This window comes from Nanorana parkeri, unplaced genomic scaffold (genome assembly GCF_000935625.1).
Source record: "Nanorana parkeri isolate BGI_ZX_2015 unplaced genomic scaffold, ASM93562v1 scaffold1083, whole genome shotgun sequence".
Lineage (NCBI taxonomy): Eukaryota > Metazoa > Chordata > Amphibia > Anura > Dicroglossidae > Nanorana > Nanorana parkeri.
The window spans coordinates 191,774-215,864 of NW_017307351.1; the positions used below are offsets into that span (position 1 = coordinate 191,774).

A 24,091-nucleotide genomic window follows, 5' to 3' on the forward strand; every position below is an offset into this window, starting at 1 on the left:
ATTTTTATGTTATCTAAACCAGTGGTCCCCCAACCCCCCGGGCCCGCGTACCGGTACCGGTCCGTGGATCAAATGGTACCGGGCCGCCCAAGGAACATTAAATTATTTCCATTTTATTTACTGTGGTGTATTTCTCTCGGGTTTGTCCGACTTTCCAGGATGAGAGGTTAACCGGGAGCTGAGAGACGTCACCTAAAGCCGCACCAATACCGCGCATGCACAAAATATCGTGATATCGGGGCGGTTTTAGGTGACGTCTGGAGCTGAGCCCCTGCAAGCGGCAGTGGCGTTGTAGCTTTGGTAAAGAGAAGGTGTGTATCGCTCTTCTCTCTGTTCACCGGTACTTTCTCATGTTTAACAGTGCTTGGTGTACGTGTATATTGCGTTTGCTCAAATTTAACCCACAAATTAGCAACAATGAGTACGAAACAGACGTCGTTAGAAAGTTTCCTTGGGAAAAAGAAAAGGCCCAGTGAAGAGACAGAAGAAGGGCCTTCAACATCAAAGAAACATGTATCTTTTAACAGACAATACCATGAGTCCTACTTGAAATATGGATTTATCGGGACAGGTGATTCCAATCTAAAATATAAACAATCAACGTCCCCCCCTCAGCGGGCCGCGGTAAAATTATCAAACGTTGACCGGTCCGCGGCGATAAAAAGGTTGGGGAGCACTGATCTAAACAGCAGAGAATCGCAATACTTTAAAGCAACTATCCAATATTTCTGCATGGCATTTTCTTGTTTGTAATGATTATTTCTGTACACACTTCCATCCACTGTTCCTTGTTCAATTATAAAATTAATGTTTCCTTCTGTGTACTAAGCAAAGAATTAACCCCTACAGAAACTGTTGCGCTACCTGTGTATTACCAATGCCTGTAAAGTCAGTAAATTTGTTGCTCATCTGTACACAGAGGACATGAGACAGACAGTGATACTTTACACATCACTATAAGGAAAACAACAACGGAACACAGCGCAAACAGACCCAATTTGGTATAGCAAGTAGAATCCAAAATGTTTACTATATAAAAGCAAGCGATGTGCACTCACATGTGATTGTGGGAAATAGTCATTGAAAGTAGAGACCAGTCCGGAGAGGGAAAGCATAGCTCACTGCTGGAGCTCCCTCTCCGTTTCCATGCAGACTAGTAGTGTCAGATCCATTACTCACGTCAGACACTTTGGTACTCATCAGTAACCTTTGTGTTACCCTGTATATATATTTTGTATTCCATTTGTATTTTCATGTATTTATTACAATTGCACACACATTATATCTGTGGAGTCAGGGAATGTATTTAAGGTGTATGCGCTTTTTTGTTATACCTTACACATCGCCTTGCCTCCCTTGTCCTTGTACCATGATATGTGACATTACCTTTTGATCATTCTCATTCTAAACAGCACAATTTTGTGCTGTGACATGTCAATAAAGTTCTAACAAAAAATGGAAACAGTCTGATGCACTGGGGTCACAGATTGACACTGTTCCTCCTTGCATACACTGGCGGCCAGTATTCAGCACCTCTGGCTAGTGTGAAATAGCCTTGAAAGTGCATACTGAATTGGGGATTTTACTCAAAGCTCATACAAAAAAGGTGTAATACCAATGATGGATATAAAAATTGCACCCAAGTTGTACCATGCCTTATATTCTCTTGTAACCATTTGTAAGTTATTACCCAATGAGGCTAGTTTACGGAGACTGGATAGTTTATGCTTTCTCTACAGTCTCAAATACTCCATTGTCAAGTTTACCAAATTAAACATTTTTTGCCAACTCTGACATTTAGTTTGTCAGTCTAAACTTTCAGACATCAGCACAACAGTAGAGCATTACAGTATATATGTGCTGGCCCTGGGCTATAAGAATTTACGGTTTTAAAATGTTTCCAATAAGAAACATGCTCTCTCTTGTTTAGCCACTCCCAACGTGCATTACAAATGTCTACAGAACTTTAGCTAAATGGTTAAATTGGGTCATTCAACTTTGTTACTGCTAATGGAGACTTACCTTGTCATAAGGCAAATGCCCTTTCAATGGAAAGCATAGTGTTAGTGGATCCAACTTCCAGGAATTACATATGGCCCCTGAATTGTTCACCACAGGAAGGAGACTGCAACGTCCTATAAATTATATGAACATACATTGTCATGTACATTGTTAATTTACTTAGTGTGTTCTTTCCCAACACATTTAAAGAGCTTTTTTTAAATAATAACAAAAACAAGCAGTGGGTATATCATATATTTATATACACAAACATTACAGGTTGGGAGCAGGGAAAAATCAGGTCTCCTCCCCTGCAAGACAGGTCGTTGTGTGCGCCAGGACTATGTTAAGTGGATGGACTAAGATACAAAACCTCTAAAAGGTAAGACAACTACCATATATGTATGGCATTCTGTGTATTTAGCTGTCTGTCCAGAGTTTAACTTGAAATGCATGTCCACTTTTGCAGGCAAATTTGAATATCATTCAGTTTATATTTGCCACATGTTCCCATTCAAATAACATAACTTTAAAAAAAAAAAATTACAACATTTCTGCTTATCCATTTATTGGCTAAAACATCCTACAAAAAAAAATTAATCCATGAGGGGTGATATCTTTACCACAATTAACCCTGTATGTGCTGTGCTGGCAGACCTCATCGCATATGCGCACATTGTCTGTCCTAACAACGGGTTAAAGATTACTTGTTGATGTACTTTTAAAAATAAATTGTTCCTAAAGTGTTCCTAGAGTGAATTGCTCAGCAGGTTATTCTGAAAAGAATTCTAGGTGCAGCTAGAGTCCTGTGCATAATCCTGCTCCAAAGAAACATTTTAAACAAAGAAAGGTATATGAAATATTTTTTTAGATATGCTGTGTGAATGAAGACAAAAAAATATATACTGGGGGTTTCCCAAATTTGGCTGCACTATGGAAAGATGTGGAAAGGCACCATGGGTTCCCAACGTTGAAATACACTATGGAAAGAGCCCGTTCAAAGCAATGCACGTTACATACATACCTTCAAAACGCATGTGTGCTGTGCTAAAATGCAGCCTGCCCTACTTTTGCGTGCATTGCTGCGTTTCAGCCTATTCATTTTGAATGCGCTTTTTTATGTATTGCAGCACACAGCAATGTGGTGTAAATGGACCCTTAATGTTAAATATAGAGTGATGACAGTCATGTGGAGCAATATGACCTATCATATCAGCTTTAATGAAGTTATAGGTCACATATTATATGATCTAATGATCGGTAGTAATCTTTTATGTTCCCTGCGTTATTATACACCTTAGATTTGATTAACAATACTTTTTAGAAATGGTTTACTTTGTGCCATTTACACCCGCTTTGGAAAAAGCTCTGATAAATTTATAAAAATGCCAATATTTACTTCAAAATCCACATATAAAAACTTGGTAAATGACCAACAAACTATTTATTGCTAATGCTAGACTAGCATTACCTATTTTCTACATCATCTCCTTTCAAGCCAATGAAAACTATATGTGAAAACAAGCTATACGTTTTAGCCCCTTAGGAAATTGTATAGTCTGTATACATAGTAGTTTTAGTTTTCAGATGGTAACACTTGTTTCTTATAACTACAAGGGGTAGCTGTATGTAAATAAAATGTACTGCATGTCTGTCATTCCAGGTGCCATCATGTAAGAATGGTTTTTTTTTAATATATATATGTCATGACATCCCATAAACAAGTATATCTTGTATTTAAAGATAGCACTGTAGCTTATGCCTGAGCATATTTCTTATGTCACCATAATAAAAAATCTTGATGAAACAGTAAAGCCAAGTACCATAAATATTATGAACCCGAGTAAACATAACTAATCTACATCACATAATTTTATGTAAAAATACATTTCAAACTATGAACTAAGCAAAGCAAGACAAGGCTATTCATCAGATACATATGCGGGTAGGAAAAAGGGAACTATTTAAATGTTGTCTTTGTAATCTTTCTTCATCTCTATGAATAAGCTGTTTGGTGAAACATGTTAGAGTTGGAGGAGCCTGTGTGTGTTTACAGCATGTTTTGACTTTGGGAGTAAACAGTATCCAGGTTGTGATATCAGTCGTTTGAGCGGCAATTGTTTCTGTGAGAACCAGTATCAAGCTGCAGCGTGCTTTTCTTGTCTACACCGACAAGAGGGATGGGGCTATGTGACGTCAGAACAAGGAATATGAGCGGTGGCTGCTTTGGGAGTTTTGACAATGTAAGACAAGTTTAACAGAGAGCAGTATTTTTATTTATACTTTTTGTGGGGAAAAAGCACCTAAGCTAAGATGTGGAGTAACTTCCTGATATGCAGTTAAAGTAGACATCCACAAGATGGCAACATCCCATAACGGAAGGTAGTTTAAAACGTATTGAGACATCAAACACTTGCAACTACATGAAATAATAAAACGAATCAGTGAGTTGATAACTTCATTATTGTATATTGTTTGCAAGTAAATCAGGTACAAAGTAACACAATTGATGTGGACCTTAACAAAAAAAAAGTAGAATATTTGCTGTGTCATAGGAAACACATTGAAATGGTAATTGTGCCTAGGTACCACCCTGAAAAATGTAGCATTAATCTAGAGCTCCTCCTGAAAAAAAGCCATGTGTAGTTCCTGGTATACGAGTGTGCCCCACAGCTGTATATATGTTGTGTGAGCTCTAAGACTCTGCTGCTTCTGAACACTAATCTCAGGAGATGATCTGGAGTGAAATGTAATTATGTCACTACTGTGATCTTGCAAGAGGCTTTGATATGAGGAAGCAAAGCCCTGCTTTTACCAAGATGGCTGCCTGGGGAAAAGATCAGCTGCAGGCAGACCACAATACTGGCAAATAGTTGTTCGCCTTCCTTTTTTTTTGGATATAGCTTCCAAAGGCAAGTTTCTTTAGCCCCTTAATGACCAGTGATGTCCATAGTACATCACTGGCATCAGGCCCGTTTAAGCAGACTCCCGGTGGCAAACTGTTTAAACTTGTAAAGCCGACTGTTGGCTTTACAGTAGAAGCTATTCTGGCGGCTCAGCTGCTGCTAGATCGCTTCTACGGGCCGGTAAGCAATATTGTGCAACAAAAATTTGCAGCTGCCACTATTTTATTCTATAGGGTCTTGGCTTCCAGAAAATATATAATGTTTGGGGGTTTAAAGTAATTTTCAGGCCTAAAATGTGGATAACAACATGTACACAAACATTTTTTAAAAAAGGCCTCGGTCATGAAGGGGATAAGTAATGAGAAAAACGTTTTATGGTTAACAATTCCAACTCGTTTAAAAGTTCTAATTCGTAACTGAAACAAGTTGCATTAGAAAACCAAAATAGGTTTTCAGTTTAAGGTAGTTTTCACAAGCTTTATCCCCCCTCCCAACCTGCCATGTCAGCTGTTTGGTGGCTGAGCGATGACTCTAAACTATAGTTAATGAAGAATCCATTACAGTATAGTACAGGTGAAATTGAAATGCTACGGACCTAAGGTGAATGTCATGCTTGAGCCACTGCCGATGAGCCATTGCGTGTGACAAAAAAAGTTTCAAAGCTATTGGGAGTTCTCATAGCTTTATCCACATCTTTTGGTGCAATTAATTGTAGACACTGCAAAACCTACATCTTTCCCACCACCTTTATTAATCAATCCAGCTGGAAGGGAAAGCAAAGTACTTGTTGATTAGACTGTACAAACTTACATATGACAACTACATTATTTCAATTCCACAACTTACCACAGATTGAATTAATTCTTGCTGTGGGTCTGAAGCTATCCATAAAGTCAGACACTAAGTTTGCCAACAGCTAAAAGAAATAAAATAAAAATAAAACTGAAAATTAAATATTCTGTTAAACATGGGAGAATAAAAAGCAAACAGCACAGGCGACCTCAAACCCTTAAACTGAGCTATTTCACAACTCGGTTGTAGATGAAGAGACCATCAAAATGTAATATCACTCACAGGATTAAAATTGCCTGTTTAGCCTTTAGATAAACAAATCAAGGTTAATTCACAAAGCTGTTTTCTCCCGTTTAGTCATTAGGTTTTTGATGCAGCCCCTTACATGGTTTACATGTCTAAAGGTTTCACACATTCACAAAGGTGCATAATAAGCTTTGTCTAGCCTGCTCTGTAAACTGTGGTGTCATCCACTACTAGCTCTATTAAAACCCTGTCCACTTTATTTTAATGCCTGTTAAGACAAAAATCAATGTAATAAATTTAAATACATTTACAACTATTACTGTGCAGGTTATCGTGTGATAAAATAACAGTATCTACAGACAGACAGACAGACACATAGATAATCTCAAACCAGTTGAGGAAAGCAGGAAAAGCAGCAGTTTGAGAAGGGATGCCATAGCTTTGTAGTGCCAAGGAATTGATTCAGAATCAGAAGTTGGTTTTCTATCATTCTGAAGGAATGGGTAACATAGCTAGTTGATAACAGGCATTTCCACTGAATTATATTACAAGGGAAGGGAAGTGTCCTGAGGCTTTAACACCTGCCAACACATTGCTTACAGCGTCCAAATCAAAGCAGAGTTATTTCCTGCAATGGAAACACTTGTCTCAAATGAGAATGAGTAATCTGCATGAATGAGTAAAGTATTTTGGAAGCTTGTGAACAACAACCCAAGAAAGTCTGTGGTATGGTCTGGGACGATATGGGCTGTGTTTGCTGCCCAGGTTAAGCTGGCCTGTATGTTAAATGTTTCCAGAGTAAGACAATTCTAGACTCCCGTCAAAAGCTATGTGCTTTACAGGGCCCTGGAGCATAGCCAGGGGAAGAGTGGGTGAGTCACTGGACACCATACTGGTCCATCCCAAGTTTTTGTGTTGTAAAAGCCACAGATGGGTTTGGTGTCAAAATGTAGGAAGTATCTCACACAGTGAAAGAAAATTGGACTGGTGCACTCCCATCTGTAAGGTCAACAGATTGGGAAGTAGATGTAAAGAGGCGGTCTATAGAGTTAAAAGACAAACCCCAGGGCTGGCAGACACTTTTGTTTTTCAGCATAGAGTTTTGCATGGGAAGAAACTTGTCATGCTGACTTTACTGAATTACTAAGAGTGTGCAGCTGCTCAAAAACCAATGCTTGTTGAGTGGATTGCTTTTTATTTGCTTTGTGTTTCAGGGCCTGTTCACATGAGATCAGGTCCTGATCAGCAGACATGGAGCTGCTGATGCAGTGCGTTTTTGGCCGCGTTTTTGATGCGTTCCAGCAAAAAAAAATGTTTTGTCTTATTTTTGCTGGAGTGGGGCTGTTAGTATGTTAGCTGCAACGCAGTGCGTTTTTGACATGTTTTTGACGCGTTTGCGTATTCGGACCGTTTCCGGACCTGACAAAATGTGACATGCAGTATTTTTTCTGTCGTAAGCTGAAGGGACTGCGCACGTGAGAACTTGAGCCCATAAAACACATAGGGATACATTGGGATGCATTTTGAGTGCAGCAGCGTACGGAGCCGGTCAGCACACAAAACGGACGTCGTGTGAACAGGCCCTCAAGCTGAACTTTAAGCATTTTAAATGTCCACCAAATACCTTCCAAGGGGCAAGAAAAAGTAAATGTACTGAACTAAAATAGGAAAATACCCAAACACAAAAGCATCTGCAAAATCAGATTAAGTGCTTCTTTATTCTTCCATAATGTGAAATCCAGCTGTTGCAATTTGTAAAATTACTAGTTGTTTAAATGAAAAAAAGAGAACACTTACCCAATGTGGAAGTTTTCCTTCTGGGTATAGTTTCCGAATTTCTGTCACGGCAAGGTATGCTGGAAGAAGACATGCATTCCGATCCAATATATATGCTACAACCTTCAAATGAAAAACATTCATATTTACATATTATCCTCAATTTACCCTCAATTACTGTCCCCATAACTCAAGAACAAATATGAGGGGCCCGATTTTGCCATCAGAACAGGAACATGCAGACAGCAATAAAGAAAACCTGAAAAAATACTTTAACATTTTGCTGCATCTGGGGAAGTCTACAGAAAGCAATAGATAGCCATCACATCCCGTATTTCATTTATGAACTGTATAATTTGGACTATTTTAGTATTCTTTGACTTAAGTTTATGTATCAAGTAATGGGATTTTATTGACTAATTAGCAGTTATAATTTTGAGGAAAGTAATTTTGTGAATAAAGGGGTCATATTGCTGTGTTTTTTGGATTCAATAACTTTATAACAATGGCTTTGGTATATATTAACCACTTCCGGGCCGCAATACGTCTATAGAGGGCGGCCCTTTGAAGTGGTTAAAAAAAGTGGTTAAAATACCGCTCTTAACAGCAGGCGATCGCAGTTAATTTACAAGCGATCCGGCGTCTTTACAGGCGCTGGATCGTTTGTACCGTGCGGCGGCGCCCCCCTGAGCAGCTTCCAGCCACTGATCTCCCCTCCGATCACTGGACCCGGAAGTGATGTGTATTACATCACTTCCGGTGTCGCTCGTGACAGTCTCTGGCTCTTAGAGCTGGGGAAGCAGATCTCTGCTTCAGCTTCTTTGGGGTCCCTAGGTGACATTAGGGGTCTGCAAGACCCCTGATGTCTCCATAAAGAGGACCTGTCACACCCTGCTATTAGATAGGGTGCTTGTTAGCTCCCTATGTAATAGCAATAGGGTTAGTGGAAAAATAATAAAATAAAATAAAGTGTTAAAAAGTTTTAAAAATGAAAGTAACATAAAAGAAAAATTATAAAATGGAAAAAAAAATGTTTTAACCCCCCACGTGCATGCACACACGCAAACACGCGTCGGTGCGCCTACGTGCAAAAACGACAATTGCGCTACACATGTTACATATCGCCGCGAACGTCGGAGCGAGAGCAATAATTCTAGCACTGTCAATGCCTGTTAGCACTAAACTGATGAGCGGTAAAAGAGCTTAAAATGTTCCCTATGGGATCACAAATGATTAACAAGTTAAATAATAATAATAATAATAATAAAAGGAAACCACTAGATAAAACCCCACACCACTGGCCAACAAACATTCTGGAATACTAGGGTATTAACATATTAAAATACACAGACTACAGTAACCCATGTATTAACACATGTACACATAAAGACAAACAGAAGACATTTGTAGATGTATCAGTGCCTGGCATAGATGACCATGACCGTTACCTCTCTTGCTGCTAGAAGTTGCTGTACAACAGCAGAGCTCACAGTGTTGGGAATTGTGTGAATTTTCTCCAGTATCACCTTCAACAAGTCTCTGACACCCTAAGAACAAAATATGACAAAATAGATATGCTTGAGTGCTAAAAGTACAGCAAATATGGGTATTAAAAAGGTAGTGGATGGTTACAGAACAGTATTACCGTGGTATGTTTGTGAAGGTTCCCATTCATCTAGGTCATGATATAGCTAGTAGTAATTTGTCACACAAGTCCTGTTGAATACCTGCTACTAGCTCCCAACAGTAATTCTTGCCTTTGCCTAAAAATTAACCTGTCAGAGAAACCAGGATCTATCCTATCAAGTGAGTCACTCACTCAGAAAAATATTACGGAAGGGTAGTTGAGTCTTTTCAAAGTTACAGGCTACATAATTGCAGGTCGGGTGGACAATTGTCGACTAAGGACTGACTGCAGCCAATCATCTGGTGGGGAGATTCCTCCATCCACTCTCTTTAGCAGGCATGGAGGAATCTTCTAGATTGCTCTCATTCATCCAAAAGAAATCTGTCTGTGTATGGCTAGCCTTACTATGGCAACCTCTGGAGTTTGTTTTCAGTACAGGTTTGCACGCAACAAGTGAAATCGGTCAATAAACTGGAAAGTTGGCAGTGGTTCCTGCATTGTGTTGGCAAACAAATATTATGCATCTTATGTGAGATTTGTGCAGGTACTGTAGACTGGAGGAAGAGTTCTGCAACATCAGGTTTCATGACCTCAATGCAATGTTTAAACAGCTGGACCAATATGGTAAATAAGGGGGAAAAAACCCCCCCTTAAAATTGTAAAAACTGATAACCTGATCCCCAAGTGATAAACTAAAACAATAAAAGTATTTGGTGTAACAAAATTAAACATCTTTAAATATTTGCCTCGGAATTTAGAATGACATGGCAATACTCCTCAAAATAAAACCTAAATAGGGATGCACCGATACTGTTTTTTCGTTATCGACTACAAGGACCGATATTTTTTTTCCACTACTCACCAATACTGGAATTCCCATTACGGAAGTCGGGCGGCGTGTAATGACTCCCCACCCGGCTTTCCGATTAGCTGGAAAGCCAGCTCCATGCTCTGTCACCAGGGGACGGGGAAGCATAGAGCCGGCTTTCTGGTTAATCAGGAAGCGGGTAATGACTCACCGCACTCCCTGCTCCCTCATCACCATGTGGCGAGGGAGCTCGGTGTCAGCTTCACGGCCATTTAGGAAGCCAGTCGGTGTGTAATGACTCGCCGACTGGCTTCCTGATACCGGAAGTTTTGGTATCGGGATGAGCATCAGGGCGCGTACGAGTACTCGCCCAAATACTAGTATCGGTGCATCCCTACTAAATAATGTATTGCTTAGTGCCATTCATAAACTATAACAAGCTTAATAATGACAACTACACATCAAATATATAAAAAGAAGGTAATATATGATAATGTTGGAATATTGCAATGGATCAGAAATGCATTGCTACAGGTAGTGTATTTAACAGGCCACTAGCACAATAAAATCTTGAACTTGTAATAAAAAAGGTCATCAACCGATACACCTGCATAAACAAGGTGCCTCTTTATAACTGTACAGATATGTGAGATCAAAGTACAGTAGAAATATTATCTTCTATCTCTTATAATGGGCGGCAATTCAGCCGGACTTCCTAGATACTGTACAATAGATACACACCTCAACCAACTGCATGTAGCAGACAGTAAGATCTTATAAATATATATATTTGTCTCCTTAGGTTTAAAAACCTTGTAGTAGCAGAAAAAACCTTCACTTAAAAGTTTACACAGCCAGTGAAAGACAAACACTCATTAAAAACGTCCTTCTTTTAAAACTCAAAGGGGCATCAAGAGCACCAATGTGTCACAATGCTTGTACTAGATTCTTTACACAGTAGATTTAAAAATATACCATAAGCATGGCTCAGGGTAGAGCATGACCAGGCACAACTGTTTAACTTTAAAAAACTTTGGACCAGGGTTCGGCAACCTATTCCACAATAAGTTTACAAATGTACAAGCATTAGACAACTGGTGTGCCAGTGAACAATGCCATGCCAGGGACCTCAGATCAACCCCAATCCCTGCACCTTCAGAGCTCAGATCAGCCCCAATCCCTGCACCTTCAGAGCTCAGATCAGCCCCAATCCCTGCACCTTCAGAGCTCAGATCAGCCCCAATCCCTGCACCTTCAGAGCTCAGATCAGCCCCAATCTGTGCACCTTCAGAGCTCAGATCAGCCCCAATCCCTGCACCTTCAGAGCTCAGATCAGCCCCAATCCCTGCACCTTCAGAGCTCAGATCAGCCCCAATCCCTGCACCTTCAGAGCTCAGATCAGCCCCAATCCCTGCACCTTCAGAGCTCAGATCAGCCCCAATCCCTGCACCTTCAGAGCTCAGATCAGCCCCAATCCCTGCACCTTCAGAGCTCAGATCAGCCCCAATCCCTGCACCTTCAGAGCTCAGATCAGCCCCAATCCCTGCACCTTCAGAGCTCAGATCAGCCCCAATCCCTGCACCTTCAGAGCTCAGATCAGCCCCAATCCCTGCACCTTCAGAGCTCAGATCAGCCCCAATCCCTGCACCTTCAGAGCTCAGATCAGCCCCAATCCCTGCACCTTCAGAGCTCAGATCAGCCCCAATCCCTGCACCTTCAGAGCTCAGATCAGCCCCAATCCCTGCACCTTCAGAGCTCAGATCAGCCCCAATCCCTGCACCTTCAGAGCTCAGATCAGCCCCAATCCCTGCACCTTCAGAGCTCAGATCAGCCCCAATCCCTGCACCTTCAGAGCTCAGATCAGCCCCAATCCCTGCACCTTCAGAGCTCAGATCAGCCCCATACTGTATTTGTAGAGAGCAGGGGCCCACTGTAGCTTCTTTTGTTTCCCCAGCAAACCAGTGCGAGCCTTTTTGCATGCCATGTGACAATCTTCCACTATAAAACGTTGTCATGTGCCTACCCTTCTGTGGAGGATTAAATCCACTTTCTCACAAAATGGGATAACATTTACTTACTCAAAAGGATCCATAGTAGAAGCACTTTCCATTGGCAATTCTGATTGCTGGATCCTAAGTGTGGGGCTGCAATGCGTTGTATGGACTGCACACTGGCCAGCAGCGGGGGGAGGGGGAATATCGGGTTCCGCATAGAGCTAAACTGTATGAATAGCAGAGGTGGGCAGGGGTAGGGGAATCCTTTGGATAAGTTCATTTGCTCACATTTTGTGAAAAAGCAGAATTTCCCTTTAAGTTGACTATCCCTGCTTTAAGCAGTTCAAATCCTACCCACACTGCTCGAAACTATAAATACAAACTCAAAACAAGAAAAGATTATCAATTTTAACATAAGGCTATTAGATTACAAAAACATGACAAGGTTCACTAATTTTCAACTGAAATCTAAAAAAACTGTGTTCATTTTAAATAGGGAAGGATTAGAACCCCACGTCGGATTTTGATTTCTATCTGGGGCACTCAGAGATTTCCCCTCACTGTCAGGTGAAAACTATGGTACCAGACAGGAAGTGAGGGAAGATCTGCAACAGAGCCCCCCAAATATATTAAAAAAAAAAAAAAAAAAACATTTTAGGTCTGTCTGTGTCGCTGTAAAAGCATTTCCCTTACTTCTGTTGAAACCTTTGTTATGGGGATACTAAAGCTGGTTATACATGGTTAGAATTTCATTGGAACAAATGCATTATCAGAACGTTTGTTTAATTTTCTAATAGTTAAAGTGACATTAAAGGATAATTTGTTTTCCCCTCCCTCGAATGTTAATGTCAGCACTTACCTTAAATGATGTCTCTTAATCCGATCTTCCTCTTCTTACCTGATGTTTTCATCTGTCCCTCCAGCGGTGCGGCAGCTCTCCGATCCAGCGCTGACTCCTCTCTGCATGCAGGCACTTCCGATCCAGCGGTGTCTGCATGCGGGTGCACGCGTCCATAGACTTACCTTACATCTCTGCATTTCTCCCGGCCAAAAATCCGAACTGCGCATGCGCCCGCCCCAAGATGCTTTGCGGCCGCCGGAGCAGGTTCGTTTTCTCGAACGGGAGCGGGCAGCGAAAACAAGGTAAGTGTAAACCTCTGTTAAAGCGGGTTTTGTTTTTTTTAAAAAACTTTTTGCCTATATCTACTGCTAGATAGCAGTAGATATAGGCAAAAAAAAACCGGAGGCTTTAGAAACCCTTTAATGGGGTCAAATAGACAATAGATTTCAACTGTAATGAGACAACAAAAAAAAGGGAACAGTTTTGGAACGAAATTCCAAACAACACTGGTCAAGTCTCTGAGGGCATTATCAAATCTTCTGGGGAAATTTTTCATATGAAAGTGCCTAATAAAATCTACCAGTACATGGCCAACTTAATTTAGAGGAAGCTGGATAGCAATAAAACAGGGGGAAGCTGGATAGCAAAAAAACACAGAGGTCATAAAGTATTTCCATTTTCGCTTGTCTAAGTGTTGGTTGAACATACATTTAAAAAAAGACAAAATAAATAAATAAATACATTTTACAAGCAAATCAATGGAAACATGTCATACCTTATAATCAACTCCACCAATGATTTTTAGTACAAGTTTAAATGTCAACACCCAAAGTTGTGTCTTTTCCCACTCCAGTGCGTCAGAATTTACCAATGCTTCACACACCATTCTGCAACAAGTAGAACAAGGGATACTTGCTTAAAAAACAGCAATATTTACTAGTGATATTTTTTTTTTTGTACACACACACACACGAGATCAACAACTCGCATAAAGGTCACATTTCAGGATAGCCCTGCAGCATCCAGTCCAGCGGGGTTCAGGTACAGCACGCCAATGGTCAGCCTGCGGAAGGGCCGATCGGGAGAGCTGTCATTTAAAGACTAGCTAAAGCAGCTATGTAGCAAAGTTAGCAAAAATGGTTAGAATTTACTCAGCAGCACTAAAGAAAAGACGTCTATCTTCCTACGACACTAGCAAAAAAAACTGAGGCATGCTGGGACTAAAAGGGGCTCCTAGGCTGGCCTAGTTTTTTTTCTTTGCATGCCTGTTTCCAATCCTCCTCTAAGGGGCAGTACAGTGACCTGTGTCCATCGATTGACAAAAAAAGAAAAAAAACTAATTCTTGACTTGAAAAATATTCTTATCCTTGAAACAATGGCAACAATACTCTGTATGTACACTGAATGTCCCAGAACATTCACCCCATTATTTCTGTAATTGGCTAACTGCTTGTACTGGAAGGCTGAGATACATTATAAGCATAGGTTTACTGCACAAGGGGTTTAATTTCTAATTAGATGGAAAGTCAATATCAAAATTTACAAAGCTGAAGCAAGCAATGATCCGAGTATGATCTGCTAACATCTTTGCATCGTACACAGTTGACCTGGGTGATAATTTTCGTCAATAAAATAACTTTATTTAATGGATGCATTTACAGGGACAAGAACACTATGTTCACTTTGTAATGTTTGAGAAACCCTTTGAGATTTCCTTGCTTCTTTGTTTCACCCATGTTCTTCACTCAAACAGCTGAACATAAGCACATCTCTCATGTAGCCATAACCTTACAAGACACTGTCAAGCAATCTGATTTAAAAAAAAAATTCATCAGAAACAACGGCTCATCAAGTAAAGCTTTCCATAAAATAGCAGAAACAAGTAATACATTAGGTAAACATACTTTGGGGGAAGTACGGCAGTTTCCACCGCCATTGCCAGACAGTCGTAGAGGAAGGAGATTCTTTTCGGGCTGTGCTGCCCATGTATAAACCTCACAATCCACTGCACACATTGATCGTGAGACTCCTAAACATAGAAAAGACAATGTGCAAATTAAAAATAGCTTACAAAATAAACAGACTAAGTTACATTTATAATTAAAGATTGTAGACATAATGGCAATTTCAGCTGGTGACTACATTTTAAGAGCTTCATACCACTTAAGTATCTTCCAGACATACAATATACAGTTAACTATATAGTCAGTTTGTAAAAAAAAACAAAAACATGCATACACACAAAAATGTAGCTCATCTTTTGTTATTTTATTTACTTTTATTATGAGTTAGGCATGAGATTCTTTTGGAAAAACAAAAAACACAGAGAGCGCCTCCATCGCGTAAAAACATTTTAATACAATGATTTAAAAACAGATAAAAACATACTCACAAGGATTGAGTTTAAAAAGGCATGAAACAGTAAAAGCATGAAAGGCTTAGCCCACCGGCTACTCTTCCTCCCTGATGGTTAATGTTTCCGAGGTCACGCCTCCTTCGTCAGAACCAATAGGGAGTGTTCTATTGACTCCCTTGAGCGCGGCTCAACTCAGGCTTACAATTACAAATCACCTGGGGTCGCAGGGATTTGAAAAAGATGTTCCCGCTTTAGCAGAAGTCGTTTTATGGAATATCTGATGTATATTTGTCACTTATTACTGTGTATGTAACAGAAAAAATATGGCCATATATGCATAGAACGAATTTAGGTGATAACATGATCAAAAGGAGATTCTTATAATACAAATATAAATAAGGATGCAAATAAAAACACCTGCATGAAACCATGCATACTTAATATATATCTTAGCGTGGAATCAAGACTGATTAATACTGTATATACGTTCTGTGCCATAGCATTTGTGTTATCTTTCTGTGTCATTTTCCTGTGAAGTCTCAGCTCTGTTTTAAATCTACCTAGAGGCTCTCCTTACATGTTATGCTAAGTTGTATCAATATACAGCCAAGGAGCGGTTTTGCTACAATGTATGGCTGAGTGACACTGAAACCGAGGTCCAGATACAACATTATCGTCTTTAGTTCATGAATACAATCATTGCTACTAACCCTTTGTGACATTACAGTATAAATAATCTTATAGTTTGTCAGGAAACTTTTTAGTCTCTGTTCTAACGACTTTTTATCTCTAATTACCCAATTGTTTTATTTAAAATATTTATGGGTCCTTTCGCTTTCTATTTAATTTCATACAGATTCCCCCCCTTTTTCTATATATTTCCTATATGTATTTTCTTTGTATTTGAACCAGTCCAGCAGGATGTACTTTTCAACAAACCATTCCCGTCATGTAGTGCCATTCTATGTAGCTGTGTCTAGCTTAGACAGAATCTCCCGGCATATATCCCCGATCTCGTTAGGTACTATCATTAGGATACGAATTGACGATTAATTAATCCTATACATCCTTTTTTAAATTGATTAAGGCTATGTATAAAACTAGCAGATAATCAGTCTGATTCCACGCTAAGATATATATTAAGTATGCATGGTTTCATGCAGGTGTTTTTATTTGCATCCTTATTTATATTTGTATTATAAGAATCTCCTTTTGATCATGTTATCACCTAAATTCGTTCTATGCATATATGGCCATATTTTTTCTGTTACATACACAGTAATAAGTGACAAATATACATCAGATATTCCATAAAACGACTTCTTCTAAAGCGGGAACATCTTTTTCAAATCCCTGCGACCCCAGGTGATTTGTAATTGTAAGCCTGAGTTGAGCCGCGCTCAAGGGAGTCAATAGAACACTCCCTATTGGTTCTGACGAAGGAGGCGTGACCTCGGAAACGTTAACCATCAGGGAGGAAGAGTAGCCGGTGGGCTAAGCCTTTCATGCTTTTACCGTTTCATGCCTTTTTAAACTCAATCCTTGTGAGTATGTTTTTATCTGTTTAAATCATTTTATTAAAATGTTTTTACGCGATGGAGGCGCTCTCTGTGTTTTTGTTTTTCCAGAATTGAGGTTTCCCTAAAGCCTTTTTGAGAGCCTGCCTCATTCACGGTGCATACTAAGATCACTGCAGATTTTCTCCTTGTTTGGACGTAAGCCGCTGGCGCTTTGTTACATACTATGAGATTCTTTTGTTTAATTCCAAAACACTAACCGGACAAGTTTTACCCTTAAAATGACAGCAGCCATAAAAAGGTTTGGAAATAAAATAAAAGTGCTAGACCTCTATGAATAAGCCTACGGGTGAAACATGTGAGAGGTTGTAGCTGGTTAAGGGTGTGCAGTGCTAGTATTTGCTGCTTTATACACTTTTATTCACTATTACACTGGATTTGCTGTGAATTTCAATAAAGTCTGAAGTATTGGAATTCTCTGGATAGTGTGGTCTTTTCGTATACTTCTAAAAGTTCTACCCTGTTTAATACAAATACATAAAGTGTATGTAAACCCTAAACATTAGCTCTCATTTGCTTCTTTTTGTTAAGCCAAGTATACCACTGAAAGAGATTTGTTATATCTGTTTGATCAGAATCCACTGATTCTGCCAGAAATCTTGTGAGCTGACAACTTCTCATGCACAAGGAGGCGTTATGGAGATGAAAGGGAGATGGAGATGAGGAGAAGGTTGTGCCCTTTGTAATCTATCAGAAATGAAGTAGGCAGGGCTGACACTCCATGCTTAGGATTTCAGAGCTCAAATGACACTGTGTTGTCAGCTCACACAGTAAGGTAGGAGAACACTATATTTCTGGCACATCATCAGTTATTTGTCTGTACTTGCAGCTTGCTTTTGATTAAAAAGGTATTAAAAATGGGGAAATGTGCATGTATGACATTTTTTATTTTGCATTGACATGCATGCATTCCTGTAAGACAGGCTGGAGACGTGGCAAGGGAATTTAAAAGCAGCATTTCTACATAATTTTTTTTAAAACTCCAATCAAGGCATGTGGTTGAGTATACAGTTGAAGCATTAATGTTAACTTCTCTTCTTGCCAAAGGCTGTAATTCTGTTCAAGCTCCTGTGTGATTTATACACTCTTGTGCCACTACATGGTCCTGCAGTATAATCATTTCCTTCAGCTTTACAACTACCGAGATCATCAGCCTGCACAGTGAACAGAGTTGCTTAAGCTGATTTTGGCCAAGGAGTATAACAGAGGCATAGAGGAGGCATTAGAAGTTGCAAAGGTAAACCATTTCTATTGGAACCAGCATTAACGTTTTCATCAATTTGAGCTACAGTAGCTCTTCTATTGGACCGGACTACACAGACCACCCTTCGCTCCTAATGTGCATCAATGAGCCTTGGCCACCCATGACCCTGTCGCCGGTTGACCCGTTCACCTTCCCTGGACCACTTTTGGTGGGTCCTGACCACTGCAGACCAGGAACATTCCACAGGAGCTGCAGTTTTGGAGTTGCTCTGACCCAGTCATCTAGCCATCATAATTGGGCCCTTGTCAAAGTCGCTCAAATCCTTACGCTTGCCCATTTTTTCAGTTTCCAACACATCAACTTTAGGGAAAAAATGTTCACTTGCTGCCTAATTCATCCTACCCACTTCCAGGTGGAATTGTAACAAGATAATCAATGTTATTCACTTCACCTCTCCCTGGTCACAATGTTATGGCTGATCACAGTATATTTATAGAACAATAGCAAGAGCACAATGCGTAGCAACACATTTACCTGAGGTAGCTCACTCCAGAACTGTCTGAATGCACCAAGGCAGCTCAATAACTTTGTCCTTTCATCATCTGCTGTGTCCATGAACATGCTAGAAATAATAAACATAAAATTTAAGCCCAAACCAGTCAATTATTAGCCAACGAAACAGCAACACACTGATGATATCTTCAGTAGATTAGTGCAGCAAATTCACAGCACATGGACCTCTCTTCCTCCCTTGCATTAGCCACTTACTGTACCACAGTAACCTTAACAGTAGGAGAACTTCTGCTCCTGCTGCAAAATCAGAGTATCAGGCTTGACCCTTTGAAGACTCTGCAGCACTGATACATTACACTTTCAACATGCTAGACCTTTGCCAGTGACAAAGGATGCCACTCTAGGTAAAGCACATAAATATTTTACTACGTGTATATGAATACACAGGAGTTCAAATATTTTAGAATCTCAACTCTCGAACTTGAGCTTAAAGGCTCACACTCAGCCGCATAGTAAGAGCCGACGTGTGACACTGTAGCTGTCACACATCAGCTCCATTGATCGAGAGCTGAGCGATCACAAATCGCTGATTGCTCAGTTCACAATCTTCTCCATACAGAGAACAGTGACTGTCAGTCACCACTCCCTGCAGAGATTCCCCCTCCCCATTCTTCCAGCGCCGACTGGAGGGACAGACAGTAGAAAAGGGAAAGCACATCTAGCTCTGGTTCTAGAGAGGCAGAGCCAGCTGTCAACCAGGCAGCGGGGTGGATCTTGATAATCAGGTCGGAATTTTTCCATGCTGCAGCGCGGCTCTATATGCTGAGTTTTGGGTCACAGAAGTACATTGGTAATTGACACTGAAGAGAACTACGGCCAAAAAAGTTTGCTCATAGTTTTCTTTTAAAAGTCAGAAACTCAATTTAAAAATGACAAAAGGCTTCTCGGCCTTTTGGCTAAGATCAAGTGTAGTATCTGTTCTTATCAGTTTTCGGTGGGGAAAAGAACCGTCCTTGCGGGGGATGGTTACTTAGTACTCGCTGGAGTGAAAGAGCGTGTGGGGCGGCTTCCTGTGAGAGGGGAACCGCTCAGTACATGGCTTTCTGACTGAACAGATGCGAAGCTTGGTCTGGCTCGAGGGTTCGGGGGCGGCAGAAGCCCGTGGTGTTGTGCCCCCTGGGGGTGGCGTCCCAGGGGTGCTCAGAAAGTCACTTGGGTATGGGACCCCACATGACTCACTGTAGCACTCGGTCACACACCATATTGCTTTTTCTGCACAACGCCTCTTGGACAGGCCTTATGGCTAGTCCGGGGCAATATTTTTGCACTCCGGCCCCTAAGGCCTGTCAGCGTGGTGCACTGGCACTTTAGATTTATTTATGCACTCTATGCACGATTGGCACTTTTTTATTTTAAATTTGACCCACAGATGCGAAAGGTGCAGGTTTCTTCGGGGCCTATTCCTGACGCTGGGAGGAGATTCTGTGCCTCGTAGGGGGTTCTCTGTCTCCTCCCACCCAGGAAGGGGGTCTCTCTTCGGGAGAGCCCCCTTGCCAAGTACTGTGGGGGACCTGTTTCGGCAGGTCCCCAAAGGAAATGGACCTTCGGCCATCGGGTTGGTGGTCCAAAGTATCTCAACCCGTCAGGAGCCTTGCGCCCCGGGGGGTCAGGAAGTAGGTCCCTTCTTTGGAAGGACCTTGCACGTTTTTGTGTGCTGTGATTTCACGGTTCACTTTTTTTGTTCACAGGGGGAAGTTTGTTTAGATGCACGTCCACGGGCTTCAAAAAAGAAAAAAAAAAAAAAGAAGAAAAAAAAAATGACAAATGGTATTTTCCTGTGATACTAGAGCACTTTCATTTTTGTGGTTTTTAGGGAAAAGCAATTTTAAAACAGACAAGACGCATACCCAGCAAAGGCCTCTTCGATGATCTCCGTCTTCTACAAAAGAGAAAAAAAAGAAAACAAACATAATTGACAATTTTTTATTCACGTAATGTAAAACACTTTCAAAAGACAAGTAGCGCAAACACAACCCATATAGTATGTGGTCTTATAAATCACCCAATTTGTATCTATTTTAAAGTTTGCTGGTTTGGAACTGTTCATGTTTCCAGTTATTCAGGCTCGCTATGACTGCTGGATCTTGGGTTCTACACTCACATATTCTCGAGTTAGGTGTCTGACATAGAAAGAAAAAAGATTTTCTTTTTCTAAGGATTAGCACTAATTTTTTGCATCCAATTATAAATTGCAAATATTGGAGTGAAAGCAAAGATGATTTAGGGTCCATTCTCATTAAAATGTTCTGTTGCAGTGCGCTTATGTACACATGTTAACATGCATTGCCTTAAGGCAGCCCATTAATTATGAATTATTGTATAGAATGTGGTTTTCAATTGAAATGGTATATCAGCAAACTTGGCCCGGCTGGGAGTCGAGCCCCATAGAAGTTAATGGGGATGTACAGCACAGGCATAGCCAGGAGGATATGATCCTCCCGAGTCCACTACAGGATGTCTTCTGTGGTGTTGGAGCAACCTGTAACTGTGGTTTCCTATTGGAGTGATAAATCAGCAGACTTCGCCTGGCAAGTAGATGAGCTCCACTAGATGAGCTCCACTGAAGTCAATGGGGATGTATTGCGCAGGCACAGCCAGAAGACGTCTGCTGCAGGATGTCTTCTGTGGTATTTAAAAACCCATGAACGTGGTTTTGCATGGTAGTGACATATCTGAATTTGCCAGACCCCATGCAATCCTATGGGGAATCTGATGTAAGCGGACATGTGTCCGTTTACATCACATTACATCCGGTCCAGCACAATTCGGTCCGTTGAAACAGATCAATGATCCATCTGATTTAGAGCTGCAACAGTTAATCGATTAAGTCAATTAAAATCGACGTTTTCGATCGTCGATTCGTCAGCTATTGATTGATTAGCCTGTTCGGGGCTCCACACACGGTCTGAGCCGCACGTACGTCACACGCTGCTCCCGCCGCACCCAGGACGCTGAAGCCAAGCCCACCGCACAGGGCGCTGAAGCCGCGCACGACGCTGCTGTGAGCTCCCTCACTCGCTGCTGGCCCGCAGACAATAGAGGGCCCACGATTTGAAAGTAAGTCAGGACCCCTTGAACTGTACCCCCCCACCCACACACAAAGTTCTATAATGGCAGTGTATTTTTATTTAGGCTGAGCGAGCAGAGCAGGAAGGAGAGCTCCGCCTCCTGTGACAGCGTGGCCTGTCTCCGCCCCCACACCGCTATGCCGGACGGTGAGAGGCGGCTGAGTGGTCTGGGAGGAGAGACACCAGCTGCTCACATCGCTCTCCTCCCACAGCGCTTGGCCGGCTGTCACTTTCTCTCCTCCCCGCTGGGACACAGAGCAGCGCCCAGCGGGGAGGAAAGAAATCACAGATGCACCGATGTATCTGCAGGAAAATGACACTTTCGGCATTTAGCCAAACTGCTAAGCACACCTGCTGCCCTCCCCCCCGCTCGGTTGTTACGCCGCTGACCAGAATATATCAGTCTGTGGTATTCTGCATTGTGCCACCGTATTATACAATGCAGGATACCATGCACAATACAATGCAGAACACCAGCAGTTATAGAAGAACACCAAATCCCAGCAATAATACATTAAGCAGCCTGTATAATGTACTATTGCTGGGATTTGTTGTTCCTCTATAGCTGGTGGTATTCTCCATTGCGATGTATAATGTATTATTGCTGGGATTTGTAGTTCTTCTATAACTGGTCAGTGGTATTCTGCATTGTGCAGTATAATCATTATACAGCGCAATGCAGAATAACGCCAGCTACAGAGGACTACAAATCCCAGCAATAGTACACTATAGTGTACTATTGCTGCGATTTGTTGTATTCCTCTAAAGCTGCTGGTGTTCTGCATTGCGCCGCTGTATAATGTACTATATTGCACACCACACTTTTTTTTTTACTTCCACCGCTCCAAGCTTGCTCCCGTGATGGACTACAATCTTAATACAAACTAGTAGTCCATCACTGGAGCCTTTTTTTTTAATCCGATTAACCGAACTTAATAAATCGGCCAACTAATCGATTTTGAAAATAATCGTTAGCTGCAGCCCTAATCTGATTTACCGGAGGTAACCGTGTGTAAACAGACTCCAATCGAGTCCGGCTGAAAAACTGACAGGTGGGGCTGATTGGACCCCTCATGTGAAAGGGGCCTAAGAGGAGATATCCCTGCACTTTGAATGGGCTTCCTCTTACTTTCTGCTGTGTCTCTGGGACAGGAATTAAAGGAAATGTCCTGGGAAGGACACAAGACAGCAAAAAAAAACTTTACAGGGGTCTTGAATGTCACTGTGTACTATAAACAATTGCTATTATCCCCATAATCTTATTCCCACTGTTTTCATCCTTTGTTACATTTTAGTGCTGCTGATATCCTGCACTGTGTGTCTACTAGTGATGTGTGGGGGCTTGGCGGCATTCCCAGCCCCTCTGCAACGCATAGCTGTGGGGTGTAGAATGCTTCAACTGTAGCTGATTGGGATGGGGGTGTATTTTTCACAGTTTTGCACTGGATTGGGTGAACTGGGTGCGTACCAAGCCAACGCACATTGCTTGTCTATGCATGCACTCCATTGTGAGCCGCACATCAATGCTCTGGACTGGATTACCGATAGTGACCCTATCTGCTAAATATGTGCTAACGCATTGGCTTGTACTCTCCATCAAGGCATATGTGAAATGGTGACAATGAAGGAATGCAACAGGGAGACAGCTGTCACTGCATAACTAGAAACATCTGAACAAAGACCTATAGGGCAGGGAGTTAAGCCAAGCCCATGCAACTCTGTGATCTCTTTACGGTCCAATCAGCTGCGGCAGGGCATTCCCTACCCTGCAGCTACATGTCACAAATGGACAGGGAATTCCCTGGCTGCAACTAATTAGACAGGAAGTGGGGCTGTGTCAGTGGCAGATTTGTGTGGGCTTGAGCACACCGGGTTCACACTAAGCCTCCACACAACAATAGGCAGGATCACCACTTATTAGTCTACTAAAAGTTGCAGAATTAAGAGTAAAGATCATACGATTAAAAGATAAAAAGAATGAAGATGACATGTTAAGTCTTCTATGAGATACCAGTGAGATTACATCTACTTTAAAGTAGAAGCACCCCTGACCCTGCTGCTGCCCCAGTGACTTACCACCACCTCCTCGAAGATGCTCTGTAGCTGGGACTCCATGGCGGTGTGACAACACACTACACACAAAGGAAATCACACAGGCAACGCTGACCGCATTACACATAACCAGACATGCTGCTCTACACTGCTAGGATCACACGCCATCACAATTACTGAATCATGTTCAGCTACAGTGTCTGAGTGTTCAGGTCTTTCGTCTCCGGGTTAAAGCGTGCAACTATCATCCGGCTCCCCCGGAAACCTACA

The 24,091-nt window shown here is 41.4% G+C and overlaps 1 protein-coding gene across 2 annotated transcripts in view; it reads right to left on the reverse strand.

Annotated features, from left to right (window-relative positions):
• MED23 (mediator complex subunit 23) overlaps positions 1-24,091 on the reverse strand; it is a 66,080-nt gene extending 41,989 nt beyond the window's left edge. For both annotated transcript variants that reach the window (XM_018567686.1, XM_018567685.1), the window contains exons 1-9: positions 23,846-24,091; positions 20,549-20,580; positions 18,663-18,750; positions 14,896-15,020; positions 13,767-13,878; positions 9,170-9,268; positions 7,743-7,844; positions 5,754-5,823; positions 2,023-2,135 (exon numbers count right to left, since the gene is read on the reverse strand). In XM_018567686.1, coding sequence (XP_018423188.1) covers positions 2,023-2,135; positions 5,754-5,823; positions 7,743-7,844; positions 9,170-9,268; positions 13,767-13,878; positions 14,896-15,020; positions 18,663-18,750; positions 20,549-20,580; positions 23,846-23,884 — 780 coding nt within the window. In that variant the 5' untranslated portion in view covers positions 23,885-24,091. The remainder of the gene's footprint in view (positions 1-2,022; positions 2,136-5,753; positions 5,824-7,742; positions 7,845-9,169; positions 9,269-13,766; positions 13,879-14,895; positions 15,021-18,662; positions 18,751-20,548; positions 20,581-23,845) is intronic.